Source organism: Macadamia integrifolia, chromosome 1, assembly GCF_013358625.1.
Source record: "Macadamia integrifolia cultivar HAES 741 chromosome 1, SCU_Mint_v3, whole genome shotgun sequence".
NCBI lineage: Eukaryota > Viridiplantae > Streptophyta > Magnoliopsida > Proteales > Proteaceae > Macadamia > Macadamia integrifolia.
This window is the reverse complement of record NC_056557.1, coordinates 16,324,950-16,340,239: the sequence shown is the minus strand read 5'-3', so window position 1 is coordinate 16,340,239 and position 15,290 is coordinate 16,324,950. Positions and strand designations below refer to the sequence as shown.

The 15,290-nt window shown below is 37.7% G+C and overlaps 2 protein-coding genes across 6 annotated transcripts in view; both read left to right on the top strand.

Annotated features, from left to right (window-relative positions):
* The first annotated feature begins 8,530 nt into the window (after positions 1 to 8,530).
* Positions 8,531 to 10,222, top strand: LOC122084977. The gene is made up of 3 exons (XM_042653425.1): positions 8,531 to 8,903; positions 9,001 to 9,969; positions 10,081 to 10,222. The coding sequence occupies exons 1-2, from the start codon at positions 8,544 to 8,546 to the stop codon at positions 9,562 to 9,564; spliced, it is 924 nt and encodes a 307-aa protein (XP_042509359.1). The 5' UTR covers positions 8,531 to 8,543; the 3' UTR covers positions 9,565 to 9,969; positions 10,081 to 10,222.
* A 1,192-nt stretch (positions 10,223 to 11,414) lies between these two features.
* LOC122081094 (pentatricopeptide repeat-containing protein At3g53170) overlaps positions 11,415 to 15,290 on the top strand; it is a 15,299-nt gene continuing 11,423 nt past the window's right edge. For all 5 annotated transcript variants that reach the window (XM_042648097.1, XM_042648068.1, XM_042648089.1 and 2 more), the window contains exons 1-3: positions 11,415 to 11,991; positions 12,534 to 13,628; positions 13,916 to 14,139. In XM_042648097.1, coding sequence (XP_042504031.1) covers positions 11,635 to 11,991; positions 12,534 to 13,628; positions 13,916 to 13,930 — 1,467 coding nt within the window. In that variant the 5' untranslated portion in view covers positions 11,415 to 11,634 and the 3' untranslated portion in view covers positions 13,931 to 14,139. The remainder of the gene's footprint in view (positions 11,992 to 12,533; positions 13,629 to 13,915; positions 14,140 to 15,290) is intronic.

Here is a 15,290-nt window from a genome sequence, read left to right as displayed (position 1 = left end):
ATCAACTTTTTGAGATTGAAGGGAAAGCTCTCATTTCTGTTCTAAAGGATGAGGATGAGTCGACTTCTTTACGAGAGGCACTCTCCTCACCTGCTAAGGATAAGTGGCAAGCTGCTATGGAGAATGAATTGAGTTCTAAGAGTAAGAACCAGGTATGGGAGTTAGTTGACCTACCTCTTGAGCGTAAGACTATTAGAAACAAATGGGTTTTAAAGGTCAAACGTAAGGTGAATGGTTCAACTGACAAATATAAGGCACGTCTTGTGGCGAAGGGCTATACCCAAAAGGAGGGTGTAGACTATGATAGACTTTCTCCCCAATGGTGAGAATTGCCTCAGTTTGCCTCATTCTAGCCATTGTCATAAAATTGAATTTGAAGCTCTTTCAGATGGATGTTAAAATTACATGTCTCAATGGAAAACTAGACAATGAGATCTTTATGGATCAACCAGTGGATTTTGAGGCCAAAGGACAAGAGCACAAAGTCTGCAGTCTCAAACATTTTATATCGGCCTTAAACAATCATCTAGGCAGTGGTACTTTAGATTTCATCATGCCATTTTCCTCTATTGGTTTTGAAATGATTGAAGAGGACCATTGTTTGTATGTGAAACGGCCCATGGGAAGTTTCCTTATTCTATCCATATATGTTGATGACATTCTATTGGTTGGGAATGACATGGAGATGATTGTCGCCACTAAAGAGTGGTTGTTCTCTACTTTTGAGATGAAGGACATGAGTGGAGCCAATTTTGTGTTAGGCATCAAGATTATTAGGAATCGCTCTAGGCATAATCTTAGTTTGTCTTAAGAGACTTACATAAAGAAGATCCTTGAATAACTCCATATGGATAAGTCTAAACCAATTGACACTCCCACGGACAAGGCCTGTGATTTAAGCATTGACCAGTGCCCTAAGACAGATGAACAGAAGAATCAAGAGTCCAAAGTACCCTATACAACAGTGATAGGCAGTCTGATGTATGCGATGATGTGCACGCGTCTAGATATATGTTTTGTAGCTGGTATGGTTAGTCATTACCAGAGTGATCCAGGATCACGCCATTAGCAGACAATGAAAATAATCTTTCGATACCTTCGTGGGACCATTGATCTCACCCTCACCTACAGTGGTTCAGATTTGAGATTGAGAAACTACAATGATACTGACTGGACTAGTGACAATGATGAACGCAAATCTACTTCGGGATATGCATTTGTCCTAGGAGGTGGGGCTGTATCTTGGAGTAGCAAGAAGCTGCATCGCCCTATCCATGATGGAGTCTGAGTACATCGCGTGTTCGGTGGCCGTTCAAAAGGCTGTTTGGCTGAGGAAGTTCCTACAGTGCCTTGGCATTATCGCCCATTCAGGAGATGCAGTGCTTGTACACTGTGATAGTACGATAGCTTTGGCATTCACTAAGGACCCCAAGCTCCATAGAAAAGCCAAGCACATAGATATTAGATATCACTACATTCGAGAAATGGTTGCACAAGAGAAAGTTGTCTTGAAGTATATCTCTACGAGTAGCAAGGTGGCTAATCTATTGACTAAGCCTATTACTTGGGACATTTTCCTTACTTATGTTAAGAATCTGGCATTTAGACGTGGATGATTTATATTTTGAGTTTTAACATTTTCTTTAGACATTAATGTTATCACTATTTGATTTATATATGCAACATATAATTTTTTTAGAGTGATTTACGTGTGTACACATTTTATTTAGTAAATATGTCACCAGGCTTGAATCGACTCAATCACACGGGTGATTCACCCGTGTGATTGGAAATAGCGAGCAAGATGAGACCTTTCTATAGTCGAATACAAAGATCTCACGTCTCAGTGTAGCCTACCTATAGCCAAGTGTGAGAACTCAGGCAGATGCCATGGAGGCAACTGTGCTGATCTACTCAGGTTAGGCGTTTGAAAGTGCAAATGAACCCAGACTCGTATGGTGTTCTTTTTATTTTATGAGTGATATGCCCACCTTAGTGGGAGTTGCACTATAACATACATTTCATATTGTATATGTTTTATTACAAACGTTTGTGAGAGTGACTGAATGAATCCATTCTTCGTCACTGTGTGAGCCACTTGGATCAAACTAAGTTGATCCTATGGATACCCTCTACGTGAGACCATGTTATGAAGAGGATGCCCAATGATGCTACTTTGACGTGCTCCTTAGGATCATAGATAATGCGATCCAACGGGACACGATTGGGAAAGCAGTTAGGAATAGTCGGATAAACATGTGGGTTTAGGAAAAACTATTCAAAATTGTACCCTTGTATTATGGCTTATTGCTTGGGCGATTTGTTGTATTTATGTTTCGACGTAGTTATAAGCACATTGCATATTTTAAGGTCAACACTGCTCATCATGAGGGATCGAGAGTACTGGACTTGGTGTAAGTAGATTGTTTAGGGTACCCCATATTATTTGTTAATGATGTGCTATGTTGGTTAGATAGAATCTTGATATAGCACTCATACATTTGTATTATCTCGTTAGGTTGCAAGCTCCATTTCCTATATGATGAGTCACCTATGGTAGAGTGACTTCTAGAATGGACAATTGAGTATGTCCGCCCTGCGTGGTCGAGTGGGAGATATTAATTAATATGGATCGGACTGAGTTCCGACCTGGTTCTTTCATGGGTCGCCTACTTGGGGTAATCATAGACCCACTAGGATTGGAAACCCTAGCTAGCCAATTCTTAATAAATAAGAGGGTTTTGGCCACAAAGTTAATTAAGGGTTTTGGCCTAATCTCTTTCTCCCTTTTCTCTTCTGTCTATCCTAATTGAGAGTGGGTGTCTCCAAGGATCTCCATTGCAATCCTTGGAATTGGAAGGTGAAATATTGCATAGCCATTGCCTAGCGAGATCGTCATAATTTTTCGTTCGTCGTTGTTTGTGCAAATCGACTCGTGGTGCAACTCGATCCATTCTGCTGTGAGGAAAGCTATACTGAGGTATTCCCTAATGCCCGTTTACTTTCCATTTAACACTCTTCAAAAAAAAATATGACCCATGTATTTTCCATAATCAGTCAAATATATGGCCATCCATACCTGACAATTTGTTCTTGTCTCAACATGTGGATTACTAGTAGTAATGTCTCGCTTGTCTTGTTGCTGACAAACAACTTTTGAACAGACAAATCCCTTTGAAATTGTAGTTATCTTGTCTTTCTTGCTCTTATTTACAAAGTGTCTATTAATACTAAACCCCATTGCCCGTCCATAGCTATTATAAAATTCATATGCATCCTACTCTGAATTAAATAACATCCCAACCTGAGGTCTCCTCTCAATATCCAGACTAGCATTCTCCTTACTGAACAAACTATGAACCACATAATTACTATGAAACTTGAAATGTTTGTAATCAGATCAAAATCTATCCTTTTAAGGGTCCCATACTTTAAAAATCACAGTTAGGTAATATACCAACACTCAATTAGTTCAAAGCACCAAATTTCGATTAACATACCAGCACTCAATATACAACTAGAAACGGAATACTTATCAGATTAAAAAAATGACATGGCAAACTGACATCCAATTTTGTTTATCATTCCATACTAAATCTGTAAGAGGTAATGCATACAAAGTCACAATGTTGGAGACTATATACCACAATGTTTATCAAGCCATGCTTTAAAAATAGCAATTGAATTCTTAGGCCATAAAAGGTGGCATTCTAAGAATTGAAGATGGAAATTGTATAGCACATCATCTGCAATGACCTTCATTGGAGTGAAAGCAATGTCTAGACCAAGACAAGTTTAAGGTACAATATTGAAGGCCATGAACTTGATTGGGTGTTCAAATCCCAGCTCCCTTCTACTTGTAAACCATCTCTCTGGCTTAAACTCCTTGCGGCCCTTTCCCGACCCAATCCATACTTCCCAAGACTTGGTTAGATGTGGATGAGCTTCTAGGCTTGCTTCAAGAAACCTCTCTCTCTTGTTTCTTTTAGGTTTTTTGTCGAACAACTAACAAGGTAGTTCATTATGTGGCTAAGTTTGGATTAAATTTTACATTCTGCCCTGGCTGGCCTAAAAACACTATATTTCTTGAGATTCAACAGCAAACAAAACAAGATCCTAACTGGCCTGAGAACACTGTATCTCTTGAGATTCAAAGACATACAAAGCAAGATAACATATTAAATTATAATTCCATTGCGAAGCAAGATAACACAGAGAGTTACAGAGACAAAGAAAGAGAACGTTTAGGGGGCGTTTGGTTTGAATTTTCCATCAAATCACATTCTATGGAATCAGTTTCTCATTAAATTTAAACCATTTGACTCATTTTTGTGAAAAGCCGATTCGGATTCGTGGTGGCCAATAGAATCCCACATTTCAACTAAAATCCATGACTCATTCGGATTAACCTCAATAGGTTAATCCAAGATCGAGTAACGGTTTCTAGGGTTGCTATTAAAAACATAGATTCACTCTGAATCAAAATTTTCAGAGTCGTGCGATTCTTACGGTGAAGGTTGATCGGATTTTACCTGAAACAGAGAGACGGAGGTGAGATTTCTCTTCGTCTTCCTCTTCTTCTTCTTCTTCTTCTTCTTCTTCTTCTTCTTCTTCTTCTTCTTCTTCTTCTTCTTCTTTCTTCTTCCTCTTCTTCCTCTTCTTCTTCTTCTTCTTCTTCTTCTAGAAAGCAGTCGGGAACTGCGAAGGTGAAGAGAGAGAGAGAGACCTACAGTTTCTTTTGCTCTCTGTGTTTTCCATTTTTTTCCTCTCTGGTAAATGCTAATACATTTGGTGAAGACCATCGAGATCACTTCTTTACTGAGCTTAGGTAATCCATTCGATCATTTCCTTTAACTTCCTTTATTATTCTGTAAAGAGTTTTTGTTACAGAGATCACTTCTTTACTGAGCTCAGGTAATCCATTCGACCATCGTTCTTTTGGTTTTCTTTCTATATCTCTCTTTTGTGAATCTACCCAGAAGAAAATCCTTTTTTTTCCCCCTCTAAATCTACTGAACCTGCTTTTTCTTTTCTACATAATGTTTCCTTCTTTATGCCATACTTATATATCTGAATTTTGTTGCTATTGTGGTTCTCTGTTGTTCCCATAAATTTTGTTTATTTATTTCAATTTCTTTGGCCTCTCTGTAATGTTACATATTCTGAAATCTGAATGTGTATTTTGAATTAGAGTAATTGAATTCGTTTTGGGGATTCTATTCCCTTTTGAGCTGTTAGAGTATTCTGAAATCTGATACGGTCATTATGTTCTTTACTGTTTTAGAGAGACTCGATCAGAATCTCTATCAGATCTGACCTACAGATTTGGTTTTATTACTGAATTTCCTATTCTACCCTTATCTCTAAGTTGAGATTTTACTTTCTGAATATTGACTCGATTTACTAGTTTTATTAATATTTTACCACTTTGATTTATATCCTTATTTTCTGTGTTCTGTTTTGAGTGGTAAATTTACTGTTATACCCCTCTCCTTGTCCAACTAGGATTGACTGATATTCTCATTTCCAGCCCTTGGATTGAGTTGGGATTTTCAGCAAGTGTTCTACCCCTGATTTACTGAACTCGATTTGAGTTTCAGATTCATCCAAGTCTTTGATTGAAAGTCATTACAGTTTTGCATATTCTGATTTAATTTTCCAGATTTTCACTATTTCTCTAATTGGGTTAAATTTGGCCGTTGAATCATTGTTGTCTTTTAAAAGCTTATTAACCTGACATCAACCTACCTATGTCTAGAGTCTGAACTCCATCGGATTAAGTTAACTTTTGACCTTATGGTTGGCCTATTACTATTTTGGGTTGACTTGGATCTTGTCGAGGGGTGTTTAGCATGAACCTAGAACGGATCGGGGATCAATTAATGTACAAGGTAAGACTGTAAGTATGTGGGAGTCAAGGTTCTTAAGGTACCTACTTATCGTCTCTTTGGTGAAAAACCTAGGTGAAAAACCTTCATTGGGAACTTTGGGGGTATCTGTTGCATTGCATCTTTACAGATGGTTTCTTGCTATTTCTTTGTTGTGCTCTCCTTGCTGTCTTTTATTGGGGTGCCCTGTTGTATTGTGTCTTTACTGATGAATGTGTTTAGTATATATCTACAAATATTTCAAATGGGTCTTTGATTTGTATCTTTAAATTTGAAATGGTGTTGTAGGTGGGAAAAAAAATCTCAGACCTTATTCGAGATTCAGGCAACCAGACGTCTGGTTTAGAGCAGGGCAGGTGGCAAACAGAACTTACCCAAGTAGCAATAGAGTTGACTGAGGTAAGCATCAGGAGGCCCTACATTCAGATTTTCAACTTTGTGTGTTTATGTGTAGAAACAAAATCTGAGCATCCCTATGCCTTAATAAATTGTTATCCCAACTTCTTTTTAGGGTATAAGGCAATTGCAATTCACTTTACCCATTTCTTGAATTTTGTTATGGAAATGTAAGTTTTTTTGCACTGCATTATGTAGTTTCCATCTTATATGTGGGCTATGATTTGAGGTCTTATACAAATTGAAACTGAATTAAAACTGAATAATTTTCTTAACATCAAAACCGAATCATATTGAATTGATTCAGTTTATTCGGTCCATGCATGGTCTCATTAATTCAGTTCATTCGATTTAAGTGGACTAATTTCTGCCTGTCTTAAATTAATGTTTATTGTTAATGAAGAGCAATGGTCAATTCTGGCTATTATGTTTTTCTTGAAATGGGAATGATTCTTTGTTCTCTGTTGATATTTTGATTGAGTCTATATTAATGAAAGAATTTTGTGTGCCAATAGTACCATGTACTACACTATGTAGAATTGGTGCTTATAACTTAAGTCTTGTAAAGCACCGATTTGTAACTGATTCTTCTATAGAGCACCAATTTATTATTTGTTTAATTTGAATGTAGATTTACTTTTACAATGGAGTTTGATGACGGCTACAAGAAGCGAAGGAAAATCATAATCTTTGCGGCGACTGCTATTGTTATAGCAGTAGACCAGTATATAAAAAAATATCTGAAGAAAGAGCCATACCGTTGTGAACCCCTACGCGGTATTATTGAAACAAAGAGAATTATCGGTCATACTGATAAAACCTGTCGAGAACAAATAAGGTTAAGCAAGAGGGAATTTTTCAGTTTAAGTCATTTGATTAGGGAGAAGGGTCTATTGAGGGATAGCAGATCTGTGCAAGTGAATGAACAACTAGTTATGTTTCTACAGACAGTAGGACACAATGTTAAAAATTACGTCATTGCACACAAGTTTGGACATTCTGGTGAGACTGTAAGTAGGTACTTTAACCTTGTATTGGGAGCAATCATTAAATTGTACCCGATACTATTGAAACCTCCAAGTGTCGCAGTGCATCATCGAATAACAAGTAATGAAGGAAGATTTTACCCTTATTTCAAGGACTGCATCGGAGCCATAGATGGGTCCCATATCCCTGCGTGGGTGCATCTAAGCGACCATCCGAGGTTCCGTGATAGAAAAGGTGATATTTCCCAAAATATTCTTGCTGCCTGTGACTTTGACATGAAATATACTTACATTCTTTCTGGTTGGGAATGATCAGCATCCGATGCTCGAATCTTAGACAATGCATTGCACAGAGATGGTGACGGAAAATTGGTGCTGCCACGAGGTAAATATTATCTCGTTGATGTTGGGTATGCTAACCAAGCGGGGTTCTTACGGCCATATCGAAACGTTCGATACCATCTGAAAGAGTGGAGAAATATTGATCAGTCACCAAGTGATAAAAAGCAATTGTTTAACCTGAGACATTCACAATTAAGAAATGTGATTGAACGTTCATTTGGCCTCCTGAAGTCAAGATTCAAGATCTTGAAAAACCAACCAGAATATCCTTTCAAAACACAAGCAAGAATTGTGTTGGCATGTGTGCTGTTGCACAACCACATTCTTACACAGAATAATGTTGAAGAAGAAGAACGATGGCTTGATGAAGAGGATGAAGAGGTTGAAGAAGATAGTACTAGTACCCAATCGACCCCTCACCAAGTAAATGATGATGTTGAAGATGATAGTTCTGATGGCGAGGATCATGTGCTGGAGAATGGTGATTGGGATCTATTTCGAGAACAAATTGCTGACCAGATGTGGGTTGATTGGGTTGCAGACGATTTGTCCAACTCAGATTGAGTATTTATGAACTAAAATATTTGTTATTGACTAACTTCTATCTGGAATGTATTTCTGATGTGGACAAACTTAATTTTTTTTGCATGGTTTGGGATATACTTGCATGGTTGGGACTGTATAACATAAACATACTTGGAAGCAAATTTTTGTGTTGTGGGATGCATGTATGTGGACTATTAACTGAATTGCAATGCTAGGTTTATGGATTTCCCAATTAGTAATTGTTATTATTGCTTGGTTTAAAATTTTTTGTTGTGGGATGCATATATGTGGACTATTATCTAAATTACAATATTAGATTTATGAATTTCCCAATTAGTAAGTGTTGTTGATTACTTGGTATTAATGAAATATACTCACATTGTATATGGTGTATTTTGTTAGTTTTGATGTGATGGAACCAACAGGAGATTCTAATAGTAGGTCACGGGACATTGCTTCATGGCCTAGTGCCGGTTCTCATTACATGTTGGAGTGTATATTGAAGCAGTACAAGAGTGGTAAGAGTGGAGATAATGGACTGAAAAAGGAGCAGTTCATTGAAATTGCCAACCAACTGAAAGAGAAATTATCTACTAGTTACGACTGTGAACAAGTGAGAAACCACTTTCGGATTTGGAAGCAAAGGCTTAGAGCATTGAGTGACCTACAGAAGCAAAGTGGATTGGGTTGGAATGCATCTGATATGAGATTTGATGCTCCTCAACACTTCTGGAATGACTATAGGGTATAATGGAATTTTTTAAATTATAATTTCTATATAATTGTGTTTTTTTTTCTTACTTACAACATAAGCACATTGACATTGTCCTTTATATTGCTAGAAAAAAGAACAAAAGTATTGGAAGGAACATAGTGTGCTCCCAATTCACCTTGAAGTTGGAGCTTTGCTAAGGAAAGAGATGGCAACTGGGAATGATTCAACAGTCCCCTCTGAAGCTGCCATTGAAGTTATGATGGACGTGACAGGTACTCAGGTTGAGGGAATAGGGAACAATGATGGTCTTAACTATGAACCTATTGAAGAAGAAGAAAGTGTTCCTTCCACTCCCATTGGTAGTACCATTCGTTCTCAAGGAAGACCTCGTGGGTCCGTCAATAGTGGTAGAGAAAAGAGGAAGAAGGGTGCAGCTGAAAAGGTGGTAAGTCCATTGAAATCGATTGCTAACTCAATCGAAAAGATGGTAATGAGTGAATCTCAGTCTGAATTTGGGAGAGCAATTATAGATACTGTTGATGCTATTCCAGACCTCAATTTTCAACAAAATTTTAAGGCCAAGGAATATTTCATGGCCAAGAAGAATTCTGCCATTATCTTCTTGGAAACAAGAGTAGAAGATAGGCGAAATCTACTTGAGATGTACTTGCTAGAGATTGAAAAGAATTGAGGTGATAATAGGAAGTATGAAGAATTCGAAGACAATGGTTTTTTGAATAGAAATTTGATGTGTTTGGTTGATGTAACTTGATATTATGTTCAGTCTGTGACAGTATTTTCTATGCAGATTTCATCTCTTGAAAATGTTTGTGTTAACTTACAGATGACATCGAATGTATCCGCTTGTGCTATTGCGAAGTGTGATTACTATGGTAAAAATTGTTCAATTTTCACTTTTAAGTCAGGGTCATATGTTGGAAGGAAATTTTTTAAATGTTCATTGAATTGCCCCTTCTTCATGTGGGTTGACCATCTTAAGATGTGTGAGTGTGGGAACAGTCAATGTAAGGTCAAAACTATGAAGGCAAATGCAAATTATGGTCGATATTTTTGGTGTTGTCCACAATCAACTGGGGTACGAATTTCTTAAATTTTATATTTTATATTTTTATTTTTTTTTCAGATGTTTAAGATTTGAATGTTTATTTCCTTATATTCTTATAAGATGATTATATTTGCTACATAGGTTGAAAACAAAGGTTGTGGAATGTTCGAATGGATATCAAATTCAAGCCCAAGTTGTCATACTTATCAGACTCCACCTAGGTCACTATGCTCGGAAACCTCAACTTCATCATCTCCTTCCCCTTCATCAGACTATATCAAAGGATATTGAGAATCGGAGGGTCATACGAGGATATTGAGAGATGTTCTTGACACACTCAAGAAGCTTGATTTAAACAAAAATGTAGGATGAACTTTTTTGGAATTTTTTGGAAAACAAAAAGGCCGAAGCCATTGTAATGATAAATGTTTCATTATCCTTTTTTTTTATATATAGAAAGACTTAATTATCATTTAATAGTACTTGGATGAACTCAATATTATATTATACCTTTATATGCTTCTTCTCTCATTTGGTCCTAAGTACCTATATTACTTGTATAAGTCGTTGGAGACTATTATTTCTACCCACTTTAAAGAAGATCTATCTCCATAATCCAAATCAAGCTCTGGTTTGGCCAATTTTCAGATCTGAAGCATATGAAATTACTGTTGATCTGACCAACAGATCATGATTCTATTTAGTTATGACTTAATTTCTCATATATAGAGGGTTGCTCTATTGAGGTTTGAAGGCCATCAATAATAGAGATGTCCATCAGTTAAAATTTTCACATATTACCATGAAAAAGAAAAAATAAAAAAATAACCAATAAAGTACATGTGTGGAACAAATTTTGGTTTTTGATTTTGTTTTTTGGATTTTTTTTTTAACCCAACAGAACATGGGTTCAAAGACTCAAGGGTAACCAAACAGTTTACACTCAGAATCAATGGCTAGAATCAAGGTAACCAAATAGATTTTCACTCAGAATCAAGTGACAGAATCAGGGTAACCAAACAGTTTTCCACTCAGACTCAAATGACAGAATCAAGGGAACCAAACAGTTTTTTTACCAAAAGGTAATTATTCCAAAGAAACTCATTCATATGAGTTAGATCCAGAATCCTAAATCCTTAGAATCTGATCCAACGGATAATTCAAACCAAACGCCCCCTTAGGGTATACCTCAAAAAGATTCAAACCCAAACTAAACCAGCAAATGAGGGTCATGAGGAATAATCGAGTGAAACCCAGTCTCAATTGCTTGACATAGAGAGAGGTAACAATGATAAGCAACAGAGAGAAAGAAGAGAGAGCTTCAGATGCGAGAAGAGCTGAGCTGAGCTGAAGAGAAAGAGGTAACATCGAGAAGAGGGATGGCTGAGTTGAAATTGATTTCAAAAATAAAATCGATTTGACTTAAGATCTGGTCGGTTCGATCGTCCTTCATGGTGAACCGGGTTCTTTTCTTCACCTAAACCGGTATTGGTGATGCTCTTCTTCTCTCTCCTCATCTGTGCCGTCCACCTCAGCGATGCCAAATGTCGTCTGCTACAGGTAGAATAACACAGGACTAGCAAGATAAGGAATATCAAGGATTTGGATCCTGGGGCCGGATGCCGTCCTACGAGCACAGGAGTAGCGCGTCTCTAATGGCTACAAACTCTGTTTGAATTGGAGTTTGTAATCCAAATGGAGCTTCACCTTCAGTTACCTGATGCCGCTAAATATAAACCATGTTTGTCCTCTTCGTCTTCATCTTTTCTTACGTTCGATTCTCGCATTATACTTCCCTGGAAATCACCGGGCAGAGCAAAACAACCCTTTTCTTTGCGATTCGTGAAGTCGGAGAAAAAGAGCCTTGAGAAATCGAAGGGGCTTCAGAGGGAAGCGAAGAGAGATCTTTCACGGATTCTTCGGACTGAAGCTGCTACTAAAGGCATTGAAAAGAAAGCCAATTCTGCCAAATCTAATCGTCTTTGGCCCAAAGCGGTTTTGGAAGCTTTGGACGATTCAATAAATAACAACCACTGGGAATCTGCTCTCAAGGTTTTTGCCCTTTTCCTCTTTTTCTTCCTCAATATTTCGGTTTCAGTACTACTAAAAATTTTGGATTAAAGACGGTCTTTTGGGAGCTTGATTTATCGCTCCATGAAATGGAGTTGGTTTGAAATTCGAATTTTTAGCACTCTGAAAGATTAACTTTTGAGGAGGGAAAAGGTTAACTACCCTGTACAGAGCACGTGGTGATTCTTGTTTTTTGGACAATAATTTGAATACTTGAATAATCAGTTGTTGTTTAATGATTTGTGGCTAGTTCAAGTATGGAATTGATTTATTCATCCAAAAAAAAAAAAATCTTAACTTGGTTCTCTTTTTTTTTTTTTTTCTCTCTTTGTTATTTGAAGAATGCCAATGCTTTAAATGATATTGGAATCAGAGATTTGTTATAAATTTATTGCTTGAAATTTACCATCTATTCTCCTAATTTCTATATTAAATACGGCATTTTGGATGGAACCTTGATTGAAATTACAAGATTTCATGATGTTCAAATGCTTTCTGAATTGGAGATTTTTTTCCACTCCTAGATATTTGGACTTCTTCGTAAGCAACACTGGTACCAACCAAGATGCCAAACATACACGAAGCTCTTAATGATGCTTGCAAAGTGTGGGCAACCTAAGCAGGCAAGTTTTCTATTTGAGGTCATGCTATCTGAAGGGCTCAAACCTACTGTTGATGTTTACACTTCACTTGTGAATGCTTATGGCCTCAGTGGTCTTTTTGATGAAGCATTCCATACTGTGGATGATATGAAGTCTGTATCAGACTGTAGACCGGATGTAGTCACTTATTCAACCCTCATCAACTGTTGCACTAAATTCCATCGTTTTGATCTGATTGATCCATTGCTCACAGAGATGTCATATTCCGGTATCCAATGTAGCACTGTCACATACAACACTATCATTAATGGGTATGGAAAAGCTGAGATGTTTGAACAGATGGAGAAAGCATTAATGGACATGATTGAGAGTGGTCAATGCCTGCCTGATGTTTTCACGCTGAATTCTATTGTCTGGGCTTATGGGAATGCTGGACAGATTGAAAATATGGAGAAGTGGTATGATGAGTTCCAACACATGGGGATTAGACCAGACATAAGAACGTTTAATACACTAATGAGATCATATGGAAAAGTGGGCATGTTCGAGAAAATGGTGTCTGTGTTGGAGTTTATGGAGAAAAGGTTCTTCTCTCCAACCATCGTTACCTTCAATATAATTATTGAGATGTTTGGGAGAAACAGGAATATAAAAAAGATGGAGTACTTTTTTCAAAAAATGAAACACCGAGGCATAAAGCCTAATTCTATCACTTACTGTTCTCTGGTTAGTGTATATGGTAAAGCTGGACTCTTGGACAAGGTTGATTCTATCTTGAGGCAGGCAGATAATTCTGACATAGTTCTGGACACTCCATTCTTCAATTGTGTCATCAGCGCATTTGGCCAGGTTGGGAATATTAAGCGGATGGAGGAGATGTTCTTGATAATGAAGGAGAAAAAATGCATGCCTGATAAGATAACCTTTGCCACTATGATCCAGGCCTATAAGGTACAAGGGAATTTGGAGGCTGTGCGTGAGTTTGAGAAGGAGATATTTAACGGGGAAAAAACTCAGGTATCAATTTGATTCTTCTTCCCATCTTATGTGGTTATGAGTTTATGACTCCTCTCTCCTTCATATCTTCTTATCCTTTCTAATAAGAATTTCTGAATATAATTTCAATTTCATGTATCTTGCATCTGCATCTAGGCTTAAGTATAGTTTCTCAATTGTCTTAAGTGCTTTTGAAGAATTAAGCAGGAAAAAAAAATCTTCCTCTCCCCTTTTTATTGAGCATTGCTAGTTTCAGTGAATGACATCGTACTGTTTAATGCCTTGATACACATCCTTCTTTTACTCAGGTACCTGATTATTGATGATTATATGGTGTTGAGAATACTCTCTGAAATAAAATGGTAGGGCAGTGGATTGCCATGCTGCTTGTTTGGAATGAAATCTTCCACTCCAAGCAAATGGGAGCATGGGAGGGGGCATCGCGTGGTTCATATACAGGTGGCGCACATGCCAGGCAGGATAGAGTGTGAGAGGGCGTATGACACTGGCAGCATGGCTATCATTTTGTCAGGTACTTTCCCAGTTTCCCCATGTTAGTTTATGGTCCTTGAAAGGAAGAACCTCAAAAGTAAACCTAAATACAGAAACTCTTTTCATCATCTGTGATTTCAAATCATCTGTTCTGTTTGTGCCAAATATGAGACAAATTACATTGTTAAATAAAATTAAAATGTTCTTTTGGAATGTTTCTTTGAGAAACAAAACACGTCGCTTTTTTTTTTCTTTTTGGGGGGGGGGGGTTTAATTACAGTGGCCTCCCCTGCAGTTTACCCGAATGTTATAACAATGGTTTAAAGTATCTCCGATATGATAGATATCCCACCGATATGGCGACCGATTCCGATACTTTAAACCTTGGACTTATAACCATCCCTACAGAACTGACAATTACACTATACCTCCTGCAGTTGACGGCATACCAACTCCATTAGGGAGAATATGTTATTATGTGAAATGGCTTGTTTACCTGTTTTGTTAAAGACAAAAATACCCTTGAGGGTTTTGAAGTTCCTATTATACCCTTCAACCCCAAACAAGATATATCATCCCTACTTCATACCTCTTCTTCTCCATCTTTACCAACGAACCCTAAGTACTGCAACCAGATGCAGCGAACGGCACCAAGTGAAGGCTGTTGCTGCTGTGAAAACTCCATTTCTGATCCCTTTTCTTTTGGTTCTTTCTTGCGATGCTTATCCCGCTGTTTCTTCTGTGAAGGTTCCATTTCTTTCCTGATTCCTTCTGCTTTTCTCTGTGACGCTTAGGTTGCTGCTTCTTTGAAAGCTCTGGTTTTGTTCCTGACTCTTTCTTTTCTTTCTTGAGATTTTTAGCTTTCCTTTTTGGCTTTTGCAGCCACTCTGATGGCTGCTTCTCCTTCTCTTTCCCAAGTTTCCTAATTGGTTTTGCTGCCTCTCTGATGGCTGCTTCTCCTTCTTTTTCCCAGTTTTTCTGTTTAACTTTTGTTGTTGCTTTGATGGCTGATTCTCCTCTTTTCCTTTTGCCTCAATCACAGAAGCTTACTCCTCCCCCCGCCCCCCCCACCCCTTTTTTTTTTTTACAACACGTAGAGCGAGCACTGCACCAATCTGGGGCTCAGTATGGGCTTTCTCTCCTTGCTGACATTGTTCTGCAAGAAAACTATACCACCTCTAATGCTCGTAG